The sequence below is a fragment of the Corythoichthys intestinalis genome, chromosome 18 (genome assembly GCF_030265065.1).
Source record: "Corythoichthys intestinalis isolate RoL2023-P3 chromosome 18, ASM3026506v1, whole genome shotgun sequence".
Taxonomy (NCBI): domain Eukaryota; kingdom Metazoa; phylum Chordata; class Actinopteri; order Syngnathiformes; family Syngnathidae; genus Corythoichthys; species Corythoichthys intestinalis.
The window spans coordinates 5,617,504-5,637,662 of NC_080412.1; the positions used below are offsets into that span (position 1 = coordinate 5,617,504).

The 20,159-nt window shown below is 43.1% G+C and overlaps 1 protein-coding gene across 5 annotated transcripts in view; it reads right to left on the minus strand.

The window, feature by feature from the left end:
* LOC130906381 (HMG box transcription factor BBX) overlaps nucleotides 1-20,159 on the minus strand; it is a 68,165-nt gene that overhangs the window by 13,160 nt on the left and 34,846 nt on the right. For 3 of the 5 annotated variants that reach the window (XM_057820662.1, XM_057820667.1, XM_057820661.1), the window contains 4 exons: nucleotides 14,386-14,531; nucleotides 12,446-12,520; nucleotides 9,709-9,861; nucleotides 996-1,182 (listed from right to left, as the gene is read on the minus strand). In XM_057820662.1, the coding sequence (XP_057676645.1) occupies nucleotides 996-1,182; nucleotides 9,709-9,861; nucleotides 12,446-12,520; nucleotides 14,386-14,531 (561 nt within the window). The remainder of the gene's footprint in view (nucleotides 1-995; nucleotides 1,183-9,708; nucleotides 9,862-12,445; nucleotides 12,521-14,385; nucleotides 14,532-20,159) is intronic. The other 2 variants (XM_057820666.1, XM_057820665.1) reach the window with 2 other exon arrangements.

A 20,159-nucleotide genomic window follows, 5' to 3' on the forward strand; every position in this document is an offset into this window, starting at 1 on the left:
TGAGGGAAAAAAACGAGGTTTACTGTGAGGTGTGCATATCAATGCCCACATATGCAGACAACCAAGTACAGAAAAGTTGACAAGTATGAAACCTGTAATGTGAACATAAAGTGATAATTCATCCGCATGGCTACGGAGAAAATAATATCGTCGTAATGAGGGTCTAGCTCAAAAATTGTTCAGCATAATTGCCATCTCTTTGACTTTGACGAGCCAGAAGAGACTTCTAGAGGGCAGTAGGGGGAAGACAGAAAAGCTTCGCCCAGGCACAGGGCTCTACCGCAGGCCCGTGTCCCCCTGGAGCGCCCACGAAAAAATGTTGGCTATACTAGAGTGATTATGAATGTGATTATGGAATAGCGTACCGCACAAATGCTATTTTTAGACCGTGATGTCGCCATCGTAACGCGGAAGTGGGTCATTTTAGACACTTTAGACAATCCATGTTATTTCTGTTTGTTTTCTCCAGTAATCTTTCAAAAAAGAACATGCCGATCAAACACTGCTGCTATGGAACTTGTAGAAACGACTCTGGACATTACGACATACGTATGAAGGATGTTTTCTTGATTCGTTTCCCGAAAATCTTTGGATTGAGCTGAAACTTCATGTTTCTCAACGGCAGCCACGAAACCTGACAAATCTAGAGAAGATTTGTGTGGAAGAATGGGCCAAAATCCGTGTTTTCGAATGTGAAATCCTGGTGAAGAACTACAGAAAGCGTCTGATCTCTGTAATTGTAAACAAATTCGTCTGCACTAAATGTTGGCACTGGTTTTCTCAGGGGTACAAATACTTATGAACCCCAGTAAATTACAAATAAATTATTGAAAAATCATAAAATGTGAGTTACGGATATTGTTTTATATTGAAATTTCAGACCTCTACATATTTTCTAAGTGGGAGAACTTGCAAAATCACAAGGGGTGCAAATACATCTGCTCCTCATTGTATATGAATAACATGGTGACTGAAATTGCATTGATCCTCCCTACCTGAGAATGTTTTCCATGGTCGCCACTTCAGCAAGAGCAGCTAAACTGAAGAAACCAGGTAGCTCCTGCGTTCCAGTGTCCCCCTCCACTGGTCTGGAAGTACTGTAGCACACTTTGTCATTGCATAAATTGAGCTTGGGTAATGGCGTTATCTCCTGCACCTGGGTCAGATTCCCAATTTTTTCCTCTGCAACACAAAAACAAAAAACCCCAAACCAATACATAGAGATCTCCGATATTCATAATTTACTACACGCTAATATTAGTTGTAATGGTAGTATTTTTTTTTTTAACCAGAGATGTCTGCGCCACCTCATCTGCCTGCTCTCAATGTGGAGGAGCAGAAGTTCTGCTCTTAGCCCCGCAAATATCATCAAGCTTTTTAGGGCACTTTCACGCTAGACCAGTGGTTCTTAACCTAGGGTCGATCGAACCCCAGGATTTCGGTGAGTAAGTCTAAGGGGTTCGGCAAAGGTAAAGAAACGCAGAGCCCTATTTTTGTACGCTGATTAAATCTAGGCAAAGTGGCTTTTTAAGACCAGGTCTCAGACTGGTTAGCTCCCAATTTACAGGCTTAATCCATTTCTTTTTACTGCTATTCCTCGGTCTGATGGGAGGAGGAAGTGGTTTGCTCAGTGGAAGGTTGACTCGCACTTGGTATGAGGGAATACAACAGACCAATAGGCAGTGTGGTGTCAAATTTTGAACATGTTGTCAAAATTAGAAGAATTTTGAACGGGAATATGCTAAATTATTAGCTTGCTAGCTTAGACATATCGGTTTTGAATTTGGAAAATTATCTACAGTAATTCCGAAGGGTTTGGTGAATCAACATGTTAAACTTTGGGGTTCGGTACCTTTAGCAAGGTTAAGAACCACTGGGCTAGACCAAGAGGACCAGGGTCCTGTTGGAGAGCGGGCTGGCTCCCCCGACTGGCTGGGTGGGGGCCGTGGCCGTGGGTTGGCGCCTGAGTGGTGTCTCCACTCGTCTGCGTGGCTGTTGTGTGTTTGGTGGGGCTCGCGTGCGGCTGGATGTGATTGGGTGCGCTCGGGTGGGGTGTCCCGGGGCCGGGACTGACGGTGGGGCGGCGTTGGGTCGGTTGCCAACGGGCTTACACTCACAAGGAATTCACACAATTACTGGGTTCTAGATCACAGAGCTGATTTGTGTACACTCTACCCCTCACAATCACTTACCTTATAGACTTCCCCACCCCCCTCCCCTTCTTTCCCTGGTCAACAGGCCCCCCACATGGTGTCAACCGGAAATACATCTAGCTGACGATAGCACTAACATATTAATAGTTAGTGTAGGCGTTCAATGTATTTCTTGTTGTTGTGTTTTTTTAAGGCTGTCAAAAATATCACGTTAACGGGCGGCAATACATTTTTTAAATTAATCACGTTAAAATATTTGACGCAATTAACGCACATGCCCCACTCAAACAGAATAAAATGACAGTAGTGTAATGTCAGCTTGTTACTTGTTTTGTGGTGTTTGGCGCCCTCTGCTGGCGCTTGGGCCCAACTGATTTTGGGGGTTAGTATCATATGGGAGCATGGTAGAGATGTCTCGGGTCCGATCATGTCATTTTCAAACTATCGGAATCGGCAAAAAAATATCGGCCATGCCTTTTTCTAATATTATATATATATATATATATATATATATATATATATAGTGACCGCACACAAGGTAGGCCTGGCCAGGAAGGAGCTTGAGACGCCAACGTGTCCAACCAAACAGTTCTTTAATCAGAAAAACAGCGGGTTTTCCCCAAAAGAAAAAGGCCGAAATGTGGCACAAACAGTAACACAGTAAACAATCAACTAAAATGTCTCAAAAATGGCAACTTAGGTCTGTTCTCATCAAAATTCTCAAATGTTTTAAAATGGCAACTTAGGTCTGTTCTCAAAATACTTTCTTCCAAATCTCTCTGTCAGTCTCCTTCCACCCTCCCCTTCGCTTCTTCTGGTCGTCTTTTATCTTGTCCTCCAGGCTAGCTGCAATTAAGTGGCTTAAGCAGCCACACCTGGATGCGTTGTGCGGCATGCTGGGAAGTGTAGTCTTTGGGCTGGCGGCCATTTTGACTTGATTCTTCAGCTCTGCAAAAGGAATGTAACGGCCCTCCACTACCTGTCCCCGCCTGATGTCACAAAATATATATATATTTTAATATAAATTTATGTAAATATATATATGTATATATATATATATTTACATAAATTTATATTAAAATATATATATATATATATATATATATATATATATAAATTTTAATTAAATCGTTTTCTAATTGTATTTAATGTTACAGACATAATATGTTACACTCATCCAGAGTCTTTAGTTTAGGCTTAAGGTAGGGTTATCATAATTATCCCGATAACGGCGGCAATTAATTTATTAAAAAATGTGTCACGTTAAAATAATTAACGCAATTAATGTATGCGCTGCACGACCGTCTCACTCATTGTCACGCTCAATATGTAATGACGCCGTCTTACCTATATAGAGAGATAAAAGGCAGCGCTAAATGAGTAGAGTGAATTTTTGCAGCCTTTGGAGCCTTTCTTCAATTGGCTAAAGCCTTGCAATCCCGCTCCCTATGATTAGAAATATCATTGGAAGCAATGTGGGGAATCAAGGTGGCAATTGATCTTTGTCTTAACACCTTAAGTTATTTCCCAAAGCAGAGAAGATATATCCACTGGTAGCACAACGCACAGTCATGGTTCCACTTCCCATCATGGTTCCACTTCCCATCATGCATTGGGGCATGGCTGCAGTATCATTTACTGAAAGCTCAACAAATACACTTGATGGCAATATTTAGTCACAATATACAAAGTCACAAGTCTTTCTATCCGTGGATCCCTCTCACAGAAAGAATGTTAATAATGTAAACGCCATCTTGAGGATTTATTGTCATAATAAACAAATACAGTACTTATGTACTGTATGTTGAATGTATATATTCGTCCGAGTTTTATTCATTTTTTTCTTACTGCATTGCCAAAATGTATATGATCCGGAAAAATTATCGGGAATGATTGGAATTGAATCGGGAGAAAAAAAAAAAGCAATCGGATCGGGAAATATGGGGATAGGCAGATACTCAAACTAAAACGATTGGGATCGGATCGGGAGCAAAAAAACATGATCAGAACAACCCTAGAGCATTGTGTAATTATTGACATCAACAATGGCGAGCTACTAGTTTATTTTTTGATTGAAAATTTTATAAATTTTAATAAAACGAAAACATTAAGAGGGGTTTTAATATAAAATTTCTATAACTTGTACTAACATTTATCTTTCAAGAATTACAAGTCTTTCTATCCAAGGATTGCTTTATGAGAATGTTAATAGTGTTAATGCCATCTTGTTGATGTATTGTTATAATAAACAAATACAGTACTTATGTACCGTGTGTTGAATGTATACATCCGTATTGTCTTATCTTTCCCTTCTGACAATAATTTACAGAAAAATATGGCATATTTTATAGATGTTTGAATTGGGATTAATTACGATTAATTAAATTTTAATCGTTTGACAGCCCTATTTTTTTTTCTTTCTTTTCTTGTGTTTCTTTTCTTCTGTCCCCCCATAGCCCCTTCCTATTCGCTGCTTTGTCATAATAAACGAGATATGTTGAATGATCACAATGGGAGTAAGTCATACTCACAATATGAAACATTAAAACTGTTCAGACCAACCGGACACTTAGACTTCCATTCTCCTTGTCATACAGCTGAACAGGACATGTTTATTTAAAATAAAAAAATTTTTAAAAATTTTAAAAAAAGGAAAAGGGAACTGCGCGGCAGTACCCAAAGTCACACAGGCACGTTCGCTCTCACTTTTGTTATTTTTCGGACTGTCAAACTGTCGCCACTTGAGGAAGACCGAGAGCAAGATGCAGCCGCCCCGAGAGGCTGCGCATGTCTTGGCTCCTGTCACTCTCACATTCGTTCGTTCAGAAACAGCATGTACACGACATCCACCACATTAGAACCTGATTCTGTAGATGAAATGCAACTGCTTTGCGCAGCACAACAAGATTTGGCCATGGGTCATCTTGGTATCATCTTGGCATTGTTGATTTTGAATACCGTGCGAGCTGTACTTCCGCTTCCAAGGATGCCCTGCGTGTACCGTCACAGCCCTGAGCATCACAGCTCCACGCTGTAACGCTGCACATAATGTAGCAAAAGTGCACCCTGCTCCAGTTACAATGACTAGCAAAGCAGGGTACACTTAAAGAGACCCCGATTTTTGAGCGGAACATAGTTCGGTTGTTTGGTCCAAACTACAGTTCGGGTGCGTTTCACATTAGCGGACTATCTGAGATTAAGGACTCCAGTCCGTTAAAAACGGACCAAACAGTGCTAGTGTGAAAGCGCCCTTAGAGAGAGAGTACCTGAACATCATGTGGTGGAACTCAATTTGGCCACTTACAACCACAATTTTATTTATTTAATTTATATTTAATTTTTTTTAGTTTTTTTAGCTGAAAGTGGCAATGTAGATAGACTGGCAAACTGAGAACTTCATCTTTCAGCTGACCTTTTCTTTTAACAATGTAAGACAGCTACACAGAATCCATATCACTGCTGATTAGGGGTGTGAATCTTTTCTTCCAAAAACGATTCATATCTCGATTTACAGTTTACTGTCCGATTCAGTTCAAAGCAAGATTTGGTTCAATACAAAGTGACAATTTAACATGAAATCCCATGTGATCTAGGGCGTAGGTTTGGTCTCAACATTGGTAGGGACGATATAACCGCGTAACCTGCATGTACACTTTTGCTGGTGACGGGACATTAAAAAGACCAAACAGATTGGGTGTACAGGGGTCAGGTCTACATTTCTCATGAATATGAACACCGGCAGGATGATCATCGACGTGGCGAGCACTTTTACGTGACAAAAATAAGGTAAGCCATCATTAGACGTCACAGTAGAGGCAAACTAATGTTTTCGTGTGATGCAAAAAAATAATCAAACTGCTGTGTATCACTGTATACCCGAATGATATGTAAAGCACACGACAGCTCTAGATGTTAACTGTCTCCATAATAATATTGGAATAAGTTGGATCACACAATAGTTTACCGTGGCAATCTGCAAACATTTACTCCGTCAATAGAGCAGGAGAGTGCTAGCTGTCACTAGCGAACTTGAAACATGTATGCTTCTCCTCTCATCCCGTCTTTCGTGTTCATTTAAGCTTTTGCTGCTCTTTTTGTGAAATATTGACAGGGCTGTCCTTCTCATAAATATTTCGCCCGGGTTCAAATTGGAAGGGCAGAACCGACGACATGTTTATGTAGTTAAAGAGTGACACTGTGGAAGTCCGGCACCGTGTCCATGTGACGTCACCGCCCTGCGACGTCAACAACAATGGCGACCTACTAGTTAAAATAATTTTACAAATTTTATGAAAACGAAAACATTAAGAGGGGTTTTATATCAAATTAGTATAACTCGTTCTAACATTTATATTTTAAGAACTATATGTCTTTCTATCTGTGGAGCCCTTTAAAAAAAAATATATATAGACTATTTAACATAAAATACTTCTTCAAATGCAATGGCTATCGCCAGTCATTTTACATTGTTTGAATTTTGGGCTGTTTAAGTATTATCGAGAGCTACCGAAATATTACCCCTACCCAAAAAAAAAAAAAAAAAAGAAACCGTTTACCGCTAGAATGTTTGGGAAAGCTATTATTTCCAAATAAAAATGACAACAATAACAATGACATTTTTTTTCTTATAGCACTTGAATTTTTTTCATATAGTAACACTAGCACAATTATTTCATTTTCTTGAACAAAGTGCTATAGGATTCTCAACACTGTTGACCTATTTGGCTTCAGGAACACTTGATGGCACCATTGAGTAAATGAACCCCCATGAAGCTCTGAACCAATTGGCTGTGAAGCTGTATTTGGCCATCCCTACTTTTGTCTAGATTTCCATGCTTCTTGAAAAACCCAAATGATTTCCAAACCTTCGATTTTAAGTGAGGAACACTGTAGATTTGTCGTAGTTGGCTTTGTGTACTCCACAACAAGACACTGGACTTCAAAATGATAACAATTTTCCGGATATTTATAGGGGAATCATTTCAGCAGGATATCTTAAATCTGTACGGCTGTCTGTGTATTCGTGTTTTATGGACGCCGAAACGGCTTGACGGATTTTGACGAAATTTTACACAGTTGTACTTTGTACTGTGTGGGAGTTTTCTTAGATGGATTTGATCTCTGAAGGCCTCCATTTAGTGCGGAAAATTAATCAGAAACAAAAAATGCCAATTTTCACTTTTTCACCCAAGCATCGCTAGGCCATACTGCTCGATAAATCCATCCAGCATACATTATAATTTTTTTTTTTTTTTTTTTTTTTTTTTAAATCAAATCATGTGGAAGCCCTAATTTTGAGGTTTCTTATGTGTCAATTAACAAACCTTGGTCTTAGCAACCCAGCACAAATAGTGTGCCCGACAACGCCGGGCCATACTGCTATTAACTTTTTAAAAGCCCTGCTACGTGTTCCTCCCACAGTAGGCACGCCTTAGGGCAGTCCAATCCCTGTAAACCCAAAGTGAAAATTGTGTGTCCTCAGCAGGAAGTCAGACTTGTTCCAAGTGGGTTGCACTTGTCACCAATTCTGTTCGTAATTTTCATGGACAGAATATCGAGGCGTAGTCGTGGCGGAGAGGGTTTACAGTTAGGTGGGCTGAGGATTGCATCGCTGCTTTCTGCATATGATGTGGTCCTGTTTGCATCATCAGTCCGTAATGAAGGGAATAGTTACCTTTCTCGCATGCACCATATAACTGTTTGCATTACTCTAACACACTTAATATAATCAATCAGGGAATACTATCGTTTCTCATATTTACTGTAGGACTGTTTGTATTACTCTAACACACCTACTATAATATAAATAGCACTTATACAATAGTTTAATAAAAAGAACAGAATAGAGGGCACAAAAGATACACAACGCCATCTTATCACAGAAGCCCAATGTGCGTCATGAGCAAGATTGACGCACCAACTCTCGCAATCAGTTCTCCCAGGCACTCCAGTACAAACAGCAGGGCATACTGTCCTAAAACAAGTAGCATAGGAGAACGCCCGATATCCAACTGATAACACAACTGACAAGACTCCAAGAGCCCCCTTTGACGCTGAGGGGGCAGAATTCACATCTTCGTTGCCCGGACAACAGTAACTCCCAAATCCTCCTGTCCAATAAACAAAAGACAATAATCCCACACACACACCCTTTTTCTTCCTTCTTCACACCCTTCTTCCTGCCCAAGGCCCGCCCCCGTGAGAGTTTTCAAAACACTGAACATTTAGATAACAACTGTCGCTTATCGGGAACATTCCGGTGTATCTGTTGTTTTGCCGACCCTGGATTCAGCATTGTCTCTCCGTCGTCTGTTTTTGCCCTGTTTTTGACCGTTGTCGACAAATAAATTGTCATCCTGTATTCGGTGAGCCTTCTTTGAATCATTCAAAATGGAGTCAGTACAAAGTGTTAACACCGGAGTGAACCCGCGGGATTGGACCTCCCGGCAGACTTGCGGGAGCGGTGCCAGCGGAACACCGTTTGGTTCGGCTGTTGCTGTTTCCGCAGCTTGGCCGGGGGGCCGAATTCCTTCAGTAACCTGCAGCACGGACTGGACTGGTTTGCAGCCAAGTGTGAAGCGGCAGGGATGAGAATCAGCACCTCCAAATAAGAGGTCGTGGTTCTCTGCAGGGATCCAGTAGATTGCCTTCTCTGTGCAGGGAATGAGGTCCTGCTTCAAGTGAAGGTATCTTGGGGTCTTGTTCACGAGTGAGGGAACAATGGAGCACGAGATTGGATGGAGAATCGGGTCAGCAGTCACTTTGTCGCACTGTTGCAACAAAGAGGGAGCTGTACCGAGAGGCAAAGCTCTCCATCTACTGTTTGATCTTTGTTCCTACCCTCACTGATGGTCATGAGCGATGGGTCATGACCGAAAGAACAAGATCGCGGGTACAAGCAGCCTGAAATGGGTTTTCTCAGGCGGATAGCTGGCTTCTACCTTAGACACAGGTTGAGAAACGCTGCTATTCATTAGAGGCTTAGAGTCGAATCGCTGCTTTTACGCGTAGAAAAGAGTCAGTTGAGGTGGTTCGGGCATCTGATGCAGATGCCACCAGGATGCCTCCCTAGGGAGGTATTTCTGACACATCCAGCTCGGAGGACACCTCGGTGCAGGCCTAGGACTAGGTGGATGGATGATATCTCAACTCTGGCTTGGGAGCGCTTGGGGATCCCCTAGTCAGAGCTAGTTAATGTGGCTGGGGAAAGGGAAGTTTGGGGCCCCCTGCTGAAACTGTTGCCCCCACGACCCAACTTCAGTTAAACGGTGGGTGGGTGGATGGATGGATGGATGGATGGATGGATGGATGGATGGATGGATGGATGGATGGATGGATGGATGGATGGATGGATGGATGGATGGATGGATGGATGGATGGATGGATGGATGGATGGATGGATGGATGGATGGAACGTGTGCACAGAGCCTACGTAATTACAGTTAAAAATGTGCTAGATATTATGAAACAGCATTCTGTATGGCAGATGATAAAGTCAGTACAGTACAGTAAAATGATGTGCATTATTGCTTAGAGGAACAACCAAAACACTTACCCTCATGCAGAGATGTTCGGCCATCAGCTGTGCGTACCAAGTGTGTAATCTTTGTCTTCCTAGCCTTCCTCTTCTGGCTACCGACGAGTATATCCCCTGAAGTGACACATTGCACATCTGGGCATATTGTGGCATCTGTGGAACATGATTTGCCTTTAATACAAAAAGAAACCTGGTGGAATCAGTCTGTCCCACTGCGGTTGAAAAAGTTGCCATCTGAACATTAAACTACAGGGTGGGGCACAGCAACTTGCTTATTTAAATTTCGCGCCCTGAAGCGATGGTTGGTCTGAGGATGGTAGGGACGAATTTATTTGAGAGAGTGGGGCTTAATGTTTGGTTCTAAATGTGCGTTATTTATTTTGGTTCAGGATTTTCAGGAATCGTAGCAACGCAATGTGCATTCCCAAGACATTTCTATATTGCCCCCCGTGGTCGTGTTCCTGGCTGGCAGTCTATTTTTACATGGGTAAACAACTTCAGGGAAACGGGTGGTTGCAAAGAAAAAGGAACCTGGCCTCCCACGAACAGCAAGGACACCCCAAAACATTGATGCGGTGAGACAATCTGTTTTGAGATCTCCCTGACGGTCTGCCCGCAACACGCATCTGCTCTTGGGTTGTCTGCTCGTTCTGTGAGACTAATTGTCCATGAAGAATTGAAATTTCATCCCTACAAATTACCTATCGTGCAGGAAATACATGTGAGGCACTTTGGGGGGCCAGGTCCGCATATTTAAATAAGCAAGTTGCTCTGCCCCACCCTGTATTTTAGTTAATACACACCAATACAAACAAAGTAGGCAGTACCAATATTGGTACCAAAGTGTTTTGCATAGCATAGCATAGTCAGTCAGTACAACGTGCAAATAATATTGTAAACTGTCTTAAAAAAGCAAAACACACCAACAACCTCAGTGGAAAATCCTCCAAATCCCCCGAGCTATTAGATGCTTTTAATGTTTCGTGCATTAGTTACAAAAATTGTATATAAAGCCTCTCAGGTTTAAATAAACGACTATTTCAGTATCTAGTTAACATTTTAAAACAGTAAATAAAATACTCAAGTCCCCATTCTGTATCAGCAGCTTTAAACTACATTCAATTCATTTAATTTTGCGAATCAACTGTTAAAGTTGTTAAAATTGCTCCCGTTATTCCATAATTTCCCTTCTGTCTACTTTCGACATGTGAAAGTTTTAAAACTGTTTTGAAGATAGATTCAAGTCAAGATTTTGCCGATTTAGGAGTATTTTAGATAAAAAGTTAATTAGGTTCGCTTGGAAGGTTCACAACAGCCTACTAGGGAAGTCTTCTGCTTTAAGATGGCGGCTGTTTACTAACACATCTGGTTTTCAATACTTCAATGTTGCTAACGCAGTCGAGTCTGTCGTGTAGCATCTGGTTCTATATACATATAATATCTATTATCTCCAGTAAAACGACGTTGACGTAGTTTGTAGCGGCTGTCAGCAGCAGTCAGGTATTCTTGTGTTTTTTATCCAGCGGCATGAGTTGAGCTAAAGCCGTGAGTTGAGCATTGGCATTACCCGGGTCTAAGACAAGTTATGTTTACTTTCGGGACGCAATGCGGTCAGTTTCTCATTGCGTCCCGAAGACCGCACTGTGTATTAGTTCCGCTTTACTTGACATATTTCAATAATCGGAATTTGGATGTTTGTGAATCGTTCTCAAATCTTCCACGGCCGAATCGCGTGCTGGATGGTGCGTCTTTACTCACGTGAGATAATGGCTCGTCATCCGGAATGAATTCTTCGGCAATGACTCTTGTTATTCCCTGGGCTTTGGGACTGTCGAGTGCCAGTTTGTCACGCATAGCAAAAGTTTCTGCCAGTGTTAGTTGCATAGGACCTTTCTTTTTGTCTTTGGTTTTCTTAACATACTCCTCATATTGTTTGTGGTGGTATTTCGCTAAATGCTTGATTAGGTTGGTTGTATTAAAACTTCTTACAGCTTTACCACTACGCTTGACTTTATTGTGGCATATGTTGCTCTCTGCCTCTTCGTCTTTGTCGTCCTTTAAGGTGAAATAATCCCACACAGCTGACATTTTTACCGATAAAAGTCTCTCGGTAAATTGGGAGATGGTAATGTAAATGTAGTGTGTTGAAGGTGTGCCGTAAAATGCGGACCGGATTTTAGGACAACCGAAGCAAAAACTGGAATGGATTATGTAAATCGGTGCGCTGGAAAACCCGGACCGGACTTTTTTTAAAAAAAAAAAAACTGGATTGGAAGTCAGGATCGGAACATTTCCCATGTTCCGATCAGATACTGATGCGCATTTTTTTGCCCATATCGGCGTCCGATCCGATCCAAATATCGGATCGGGACATCTCTAGCACTGCTAACCATTCATCCAATGTGCCACACTGTGTTTTAATATTGTTAATGAGATAGCTCATATATATGATTGTTGTCAGTAATCTTCAAATTATTTTTGCAACCAACTACAGTTCTGAGGTCAAGGGTTTAATATCAGCAGATTCTCAAAATCAGGGGACCCGGAAGCAAAACTACACGATCGGGACATCCCTACTATTATGAATATTTACCTCTGTGAAAATTATTTAATTCAATCATCAACTAAATCTGATTTATCAAAATGAATTTGTCACAAAGCCTTTCATTCATTAGATTTTTTAAAAATTTGAGCCCCACTCCATGTTTATTGCCATGCTATAACACAGATTCTAGATCACAGTTTTATACTGCACCTGGTTTGTCCTTTAAGTGTTTGTGCTTCTTAACAATCTTGTGGAATGAAGTCTTTTTCGTTGATGAAAATGATCCTAACACAGAAAAGTAGAAGCAAAAATGAGCATAGATATGCTACATTTCACAACCCTCAATTTTAAAAAAAAGCTTCGTGGGATTTTGACTCCTTTACCTTTGTGTCTCAATAGTTAGTGTCAATGTGTTATAAAAAGTAATAAATTAATTACAAAAACATACACTGTAGCATACGTACGCCAGTGACCTGCATAGGCAGACAGGTGCTGCTTTTTCTGAGACCTTAAAATCAACTGATTACGCGAAAAGCAATACAGTTTAAAATACTTGACGTAGTATGTGTCTGAAAACAACTAAAAAACTGAGGCCAACATTTCCCAATGGCAAATTAATTTCAATTGTAAAAAATGTGTCTTGTCTCCACCCCAAAAATAATTTGGACCAATTATGAAATATTTTCAAGGATTCTTGTTCATTTCATTCATTTTTGTTGTATTGCTTTACAACATTTAAGACAACATTTTAACAGCTAGGTCTTTATTTTAAAGGAAAAGTTCAGAATTGTTCACATTAGGTTTAATCTTCAAATTAGCAGGGGTTCCATTGGTCGTTGCAGTTGATTTCAACAGATTCTGTGCAGTTTTCAGGTTATTTGTAGGTTTCAGGGCTCCCGAGTGGCTAAGCTAGCGCGAGTCAATGGTGGTTGAAATCAACTCCATCGACTGATTAAACCCCCGAAGATTAACTCGAATAATAAACCTTATGTGAAAAATTCAATTACATGGGATGACATATTTTGTTGTCATTCCTATGTTGAGGCAGCAAAGGGAGAAAAATTGGTAAAAAGTAACTGATAAATTACTTTTAAAGTAACTACTTACTTTGATAATAAAGTAATCAGTAAAGTAACTACCATATTGGCCCGAATATAAGATGGCCCTGATTATAAGATGAACCCCTCTTTTTCAAGACTCAAGTTTGAAAAAAGAATTTTGAACACCTAATTAATTTTTATACAGAAAATAATGACAGAATATCCGAAACAAATGATTATAACAATATATTTGAGAGAAAAAGCATGTTATTTTGCCTCATTCAAATCCTAATAGCTGAACATTTAAATATGTAAATTAACGTGCAATCACATTCGTAAATGAATGGCTTCTGGTTTTTGAAATGTAAATAAACCAATCTGTTGTGATAAAACAACAAAATTGCAATAACTGCATTAACCATCTAACTAAAGTCTAACTGTAACTAGTCTTGAAACAAATCTGAATAAGGAAAAACATTGCAATAAAACAATGCAAACTGGTTAAACTTGAGAGTAGCTGAGATCTGTCATCACAGAAAATCGCTTCAATGATATCTGGCGCTATCTAGCGTCGTGAATGGGGAGAGTCGCTGAGATCTGTCATGACAGAACATCGCTTCAATGATATCTGGCGCCATCTAGCGTCGTCAATTGGTATAATGTCTACACCGTGAATATAAGACGACCCCCTTTTTTTCATTCTTATTTCAATGCAAAAAACACCGTCTTACATTCGGGCCAATACGGTATATTACCTTTTTGAGGCGTAATCATTAATCAGTCATTGAATTCCTTTTTCAAGTAATCTGTGACAACACTGTCTACTGTATATGTGCCCTGCAATTTGCTGCCCATAGTTAGCTGCGATAGGCTCTACCCGCACAAGTGTAAGCGGTACAGAAGATGAATGGAAAAAAATGAATAAAGCAAGGTTTACAATAACATTTTAAGGCAATAAATACCGCCCTCGATTAGTGTGATCCCCTAAACTTTCTTCTTAATCATTCTGAATTACATGTTGGGTGGCACTGAGCTCCCAATAATAAAGGGTTAGAAACTACATGTACTGCATAAGATAAAATATTCATATTTATTACATTTTGTCCTCACCTTTTCCTGCTTTTGAAGTCTCCTCATGTCCACAGGACCAATCAGTCTTCTTTTTCTTAATGACAGAAGGCCCCTTCTTATCAAATGTCACTGGATTATACTGTGGCAGACTGTTAAACTTCTTTTCAAATTCTTCTTCAAGTTTTCTGATGAGTGGAAAATAGTGTTAGCATGAATGACTATAACCAAAAGGAAACAGAGTAAAAGGCAACTTACACTTTCTATACAGTGATTGCACATGCTGCGCATTGAAGCGCATTTTCAACAGTTAAAAATATAAAACAAATTCATTTTTCCCCCTGCTTCTATCATATAGAAATGCTCAAGCTACATAGTGATTTCAGTAATATTAAGTAGGGCTGCAGCAATCGATCATCTAAGCAATCGATTAATCCATCAACTAGTTAGTTCGAATAATGAAGTAATCAGATTAAGAACATTTTATGCATTGCAAAATAAATTTTGGGAGATGTAGAGTAGAACAAAGCCTCGCTCAGATTGCACCTTCAAATTGCACATTATTTTCACAAGAGCAATAAATAATTATTTTTTAATTAAAAAACCTTAGTTTACGTACAGACCAATTTAGGGGGTAGGGGTGAAAAATACTAATTCTAAGAGCCCATACCAGATGGGGCCCGACAAAGAAAATTAGAACATCAGGTAATCGTTTGCAGATTTAAATATTAATCGTTATAATTTGAATAGGAATAAACGGAGGGGGGCAGCACGGTGGCTGAGTGGTTAGCACATCCGCCTCACAGTTCTGAGATCAAGGGTTCAATCCCGGGCTTCGGCCTTCCAGTGTGGAGTTTGCATGTTCTCCCCGTGCCGGCGTGGGTTTCCTCCGGGAACTCCGGTTTCCTCCCACATCCCAAAAACATGCATGGTAGGCTGATTGAACACTCTAAATTGTCTGTAGGTATGAGTGTGGGCGTGAATGGTTGTATGTCTCCTTGTGCCCTGCGATTCGCTGGCAACCAGTTCAGGGTGTCCCCTGCCTACTGCCCGTAGTTAGGTGGGATAGGCTCCAGCACCTCCGCGACCCTCGTGAGGAAAAAAGCGGCATGGAAAGCGAATGAATGAATAAAATGAAGGGTTTCTTTTTCTTGTTTTGTTTTTGGCAAAAAGTAAACACCCAGAGAGCATATGTATTGCCTTCCTTGGATCAGACCGGGAGCAGCGGTGCGCATTTACACCAGTCAATGACTGAGTGCGCGGTACTGCAGAAATGTTTTCAGGACACAAATCGGGTTATCAAAAGAGGAAAGAAAAGAAAGCAAAACAGGAAAGGGGTAGAAAAGGCCAACAGGATGTGACAAAGTACTTCACAAATGAAGGTTGGTGTCTTTTGTAGTGCTGAAAATTAACCTGTTATCTTAGCCCACTCCAGCCCCATCTGGAACCTCGCAATGTCTATTACAGAGCTCCAACGAGAGGTCCCAGCTCACTCCGTAAGAAATACGGGATTTTCCTGGCCTCAATGAGCGACATTAACCTATTCAAAAACAAGAATTCCAAATAATGACAGCATTTCTTGGTATGCTACAGATGTTGAAAGTTGGTGTGGAAATTTTCTTTTTTAAAATCGGCTTGAATCCAGTTTGTCAAGAATTTATTGAATTTAGTTTGTTAAGCAGGGACCTCGCTTCGGAGCTGTAGCGTATAGTGGAGATCGCGAGTTTCCAGATGGGGCTAAGCCTACTCCATAATGAAATACTGTAATTGTTTGCTAGCTAGTGTTTGCTCCACTTTTAGCTTACGTTTAATCAGTACAGCAGGCAAACCCTTAGCAAGCTCTTCATACTAGAACAGTTGTCTCTGCCCTTGCCTGTTGTAACAGGCACAACTTCTCTTGCTGCGTCTTACACCACCGTTTGTAAATGAAGTAAGACACTGAACACTGTATATGCTAGTACTTCCCCCCCCTAACTTGTCCTCTCCTTGTCTCCTGAATGCAACTTGTAAGATGCAGCTGCAAAGCATTTTTGGAGAAGTGTGCATTGCTTTACGTATATTTTGCACACTCCCTGTAACTGTTGCAGGTGGCAAGAGAGCTTTCAGTAAGCTAAAACTCATAAAGAGCTGAGGTCCACTATGTGTCAGGACAGGCTTTCTAGTCCTAACATGCTGTCCATTGAAAGTCAGTTGGCTAGGAAGCTAGACTTTTATTATTTGATCAGTGACTTTGCTAGCAAGAAGGCTCGGCGCTGGGCTCTTGGTGAGTAAGGCTGAGCAAGGGATCATGGATCATGCAGTGACAGCTGTTAAATGGATGGCTACATTAGATCAATACACTTGCTACTTGAAAGATACATCTCCTGGATGCACTGGGACACATCATCAGTGATGTATCTAGGATTCATTGAGTGTTTCGGGTCTCGCAACATCAGACACCCTCGTCCTAGTGACCCAGCCGGGGTGGATCAAGTCCCGGCTTGTGTCCCAGTAGCAACCCACGGATCTGCCCTCTTCAACCACAACCACCTTGTGGCTTTCTCTGCAGCTTCACTTGCAGACTGAATGGCCCTTTTCTTGGCCACCCCTGTGATTCCCAGCCGGTCAAGGACTTTACAGAGGGAGCGTCCTGCGAAGCCTCGACAGCCGACTTCTATGGGCTCATAGAAAGTCCTCCAGCCCCTTCCCCTGCACTCCTCCACTAGTTCCTGATACTTGGCCCGTTTCCTCTCGTTGGCCTCCTCAATCCGCTCCTCCCAGGGCACGGTAAGTTCCAGCATGATCAGGTGTTTTGAAGCCTCTGAGAGGATGATCATGTCTGGCCGAAGCGATGTTTTTGCTATCTGCTGGGGGAACCTCAGCTGTTTTCCCAGGTCAACGTGGAGCTTCCAGTCAGGGGCTGTGTGGAGGAGTCCTGTTGTTATCTTTGGACGTGCATGGGGTCTCTCTCCAGCTTTTATGAAGGAGATGGCCTTCTTTGGAGCATGATGGTGTTTGCTAGAGCTGATGGCGGTGGCTATACTCTCGGCAACTGCTTTCAGTACCTGGTCGTGGCGCCAGCGGTAGCGACCATCAGCCAGGGACTTTGGGCAGCTGCTGAGGAGATGTTCCAGGGAGCCTCTCCCGGAGCAAAGGGAGCAGGAGGGTGTCTCGCTCTTCCCCCACACATGGAGGTTTGCTGGGCTGGGGAGGGAATCGTAGACTGCCGCTACGAGGAACCGGACACGGTGGAGGTCTGCCTGCATGATGTTCGACCAGGTGACTTTGCGCTGCAAAGTGCCCTCCCATCTTGTCCATGCTCCCTGTTGCCGGAGTCCCAATGCCCTGCCCACTCGCTCTTCCTCCAGGCCTGCACGGACCTCCTCCTGGAGTAGATGTTGTCTTTCCTTGCCCCGAGCCTGGCTAACCTGGGTCTTTGGGATGTAGCCCAATCCAGCTCTCCCTGTTGCCACAGTCCCAACCAGTGCCTTTTGCCTAAGGCGTGACTCAGCCACCTCCACTGCCTTTTCTGCCTTCCACTTCCTTCCTGTCCTCACTTCAATGCCGGCTGATGACACCTTGCCGTCCCTGGATTCTCTGTACTGTAGGGCTTCTCTTGTGCGTGCCACCTTGAATTCTTCAGTGAGCCCACTGAAGGGCAGCTGCAGGTTGTTGCTAGTCCCGTACAGGGCAGCGCTGTTGAGGCTGCGAGGAAGACCCAGCCATTTCCGCAGAAAGCTGCTGATCTTCCTTTCAAAGGATTCCACCGTCGTTACTGGGACTGCATAGACGAGGAGAGGCCACAGGATTCTGGGAAGGATGGAGTGCTGGTAGATCCAGGCTTTGAATCTGCCAGGCAGGCCAGACTTGTCCACCTTGCCGAGCCAACCACCAAGCTCTTCAGTAGACCTCCGGATAGCAGCAGAGTCCTTCAGGCTGGAGTCAAAGAGCTTTCCCAGGCTCTTGACTGGTTGCTCCGTTATCGATGGAATCACGGTTCCTGAGATTGAGAACCGGAATTTATCGACCACCTTCCCCCTTTTCAGAACCATGGACCTTGACTTTGCAGGTTTGAAGCTCATCCTGGCCCATCCGATGAGTCTCTCCAATCCCTGCAAGATCCACCTGCTACCTGGGACTGACGTTGTTGTAATGGTCAGATCGTCCATGTAGGCTCTTATGGGGGGCTGTCGAACACCTGATCTGGACAGAGGCCCTCTGCATTCCACTTCAGCAGCCTTTACCACCATATTCATCGCCAGTGCAAAAAGAACAACGGAGATGGTACATCCTGTTATTATTCCTTTCTCAAGGCGATGCCAGTCTGATGTTACTGACCCAGAAGTGACCCTGATCCTGAAATTACCGTAATAATCCAGGATCAAGTCCTTGATCTTGCTGGGAACATGGTGGAGGTGCAGCGCCAGCTCAACTAGCTTGTGTGGGATGGACCCGTAGGCGTTGGTCAGGTCCAACCATAGCACAGAAAGGTCGCCTCTGTTCTCGTGGGCTTCTCTGATGAGCTGTGTCACTACACCGTTGTGCTCTAGACAGCCAGGGACTCCGGGGATCCCACCCTTCTGCACTGAAGTGTTGATGTAGTTGTTCTTGAGGAGAAACTCGGTCAGTCTTCGGGAGATGATGCTGAAAAACACCTTCCCTTCCACACTCAGTAGTGAGATGACCCGAAACTGGTTGATGTTTTTCGAGCCCTCCTCCTTGGGAATCCAAACTCCCTCTGCACACCTCCACTGGTCAGCCACTCTCCCCCTTCGCCAGATCACCTTCAAGGCCCTCCACAGCAGCCGAAGGAGCTTGGGACAGCGCTTGTAGACACGGTAAGGTACACCACTGGGGCCCGGGGAAGATGCCGAGCGGGCTGCCTTGATGACCTCTTCAACCTCCTTCAGACTCGGCTCTGTCAACTGGAACTCTGCCGTTGGTGGGGCAGGGCTGATGAGTGCTCTGTTGGGGCCTAGCTCTTGTCCCCTCAGTGGATCGCTTATGGTGTTCTCGAGAAAACGATTCACTTCCTCTTTAGTGCACTCAAGCCGGCCACTGCGCTTGTCCCCGAGCAGCTGTTTCGCAAAACGGAAGGGGTTGGCGATGAAGGCTGCTCGCTTCCTAGCCCTCTCTCTTCCGCGCCTCCTGTGCCATTCTGCTCTGCGGAGGGTTGTCAGCTTCTTCCGCAGGATGTTACGCAGCTCTTCTAGTGGTGGCTTGTCCTTCTCAGCAGCTATCTTGAACTGTTTCTTCAGGGTTCGAAGCTCCTGGCGCAGTTGGTGGATCTTGGTGGCCCTGCGGTTCATGGTGTAGGGGGTGGCCTCAGTGTTGCCCTTCTCCATCCGTCCAAATCTTTCGGAGCCATAGCTGACGATGATGGTGCTCATTGCTTGGAGTCTGCAGTCGACGTCTCCTTTGGCTGTGGCTTGGATGATGGTGGATACGTCCTCATCAAACTGCAGCCACTCGCTCCGTCTGCTTGCTGGGGGCCACTTAATCCGCTGCTGTGGAACTACTCTGCTGGGGTTGGGAGACTCTGGTACGTGGAGGGACTGGGATCTGTGGAGTGTCTCCTGTCCGGGCTCCTCCTGCGTCTCACCAGGTCGAGGACCTGTGCGTTGCACCTCGCTCTCCCGCTCCAAACATTTCATTCTGGCCTGATGGATCTTTAGGCCACGTTGGTTTTTACACAGCTTGCCGCAGATACATGCCATACTCGTCGTCAGTTCGTTTGCGCGGGTCGTTAACCTTAGGTCCGTCCAATGGTTACTCGACCTACAGTATGTATACAAGGTAAAAAAATCTGCTGCTCGCTTTGTTTGTTATATCATTCT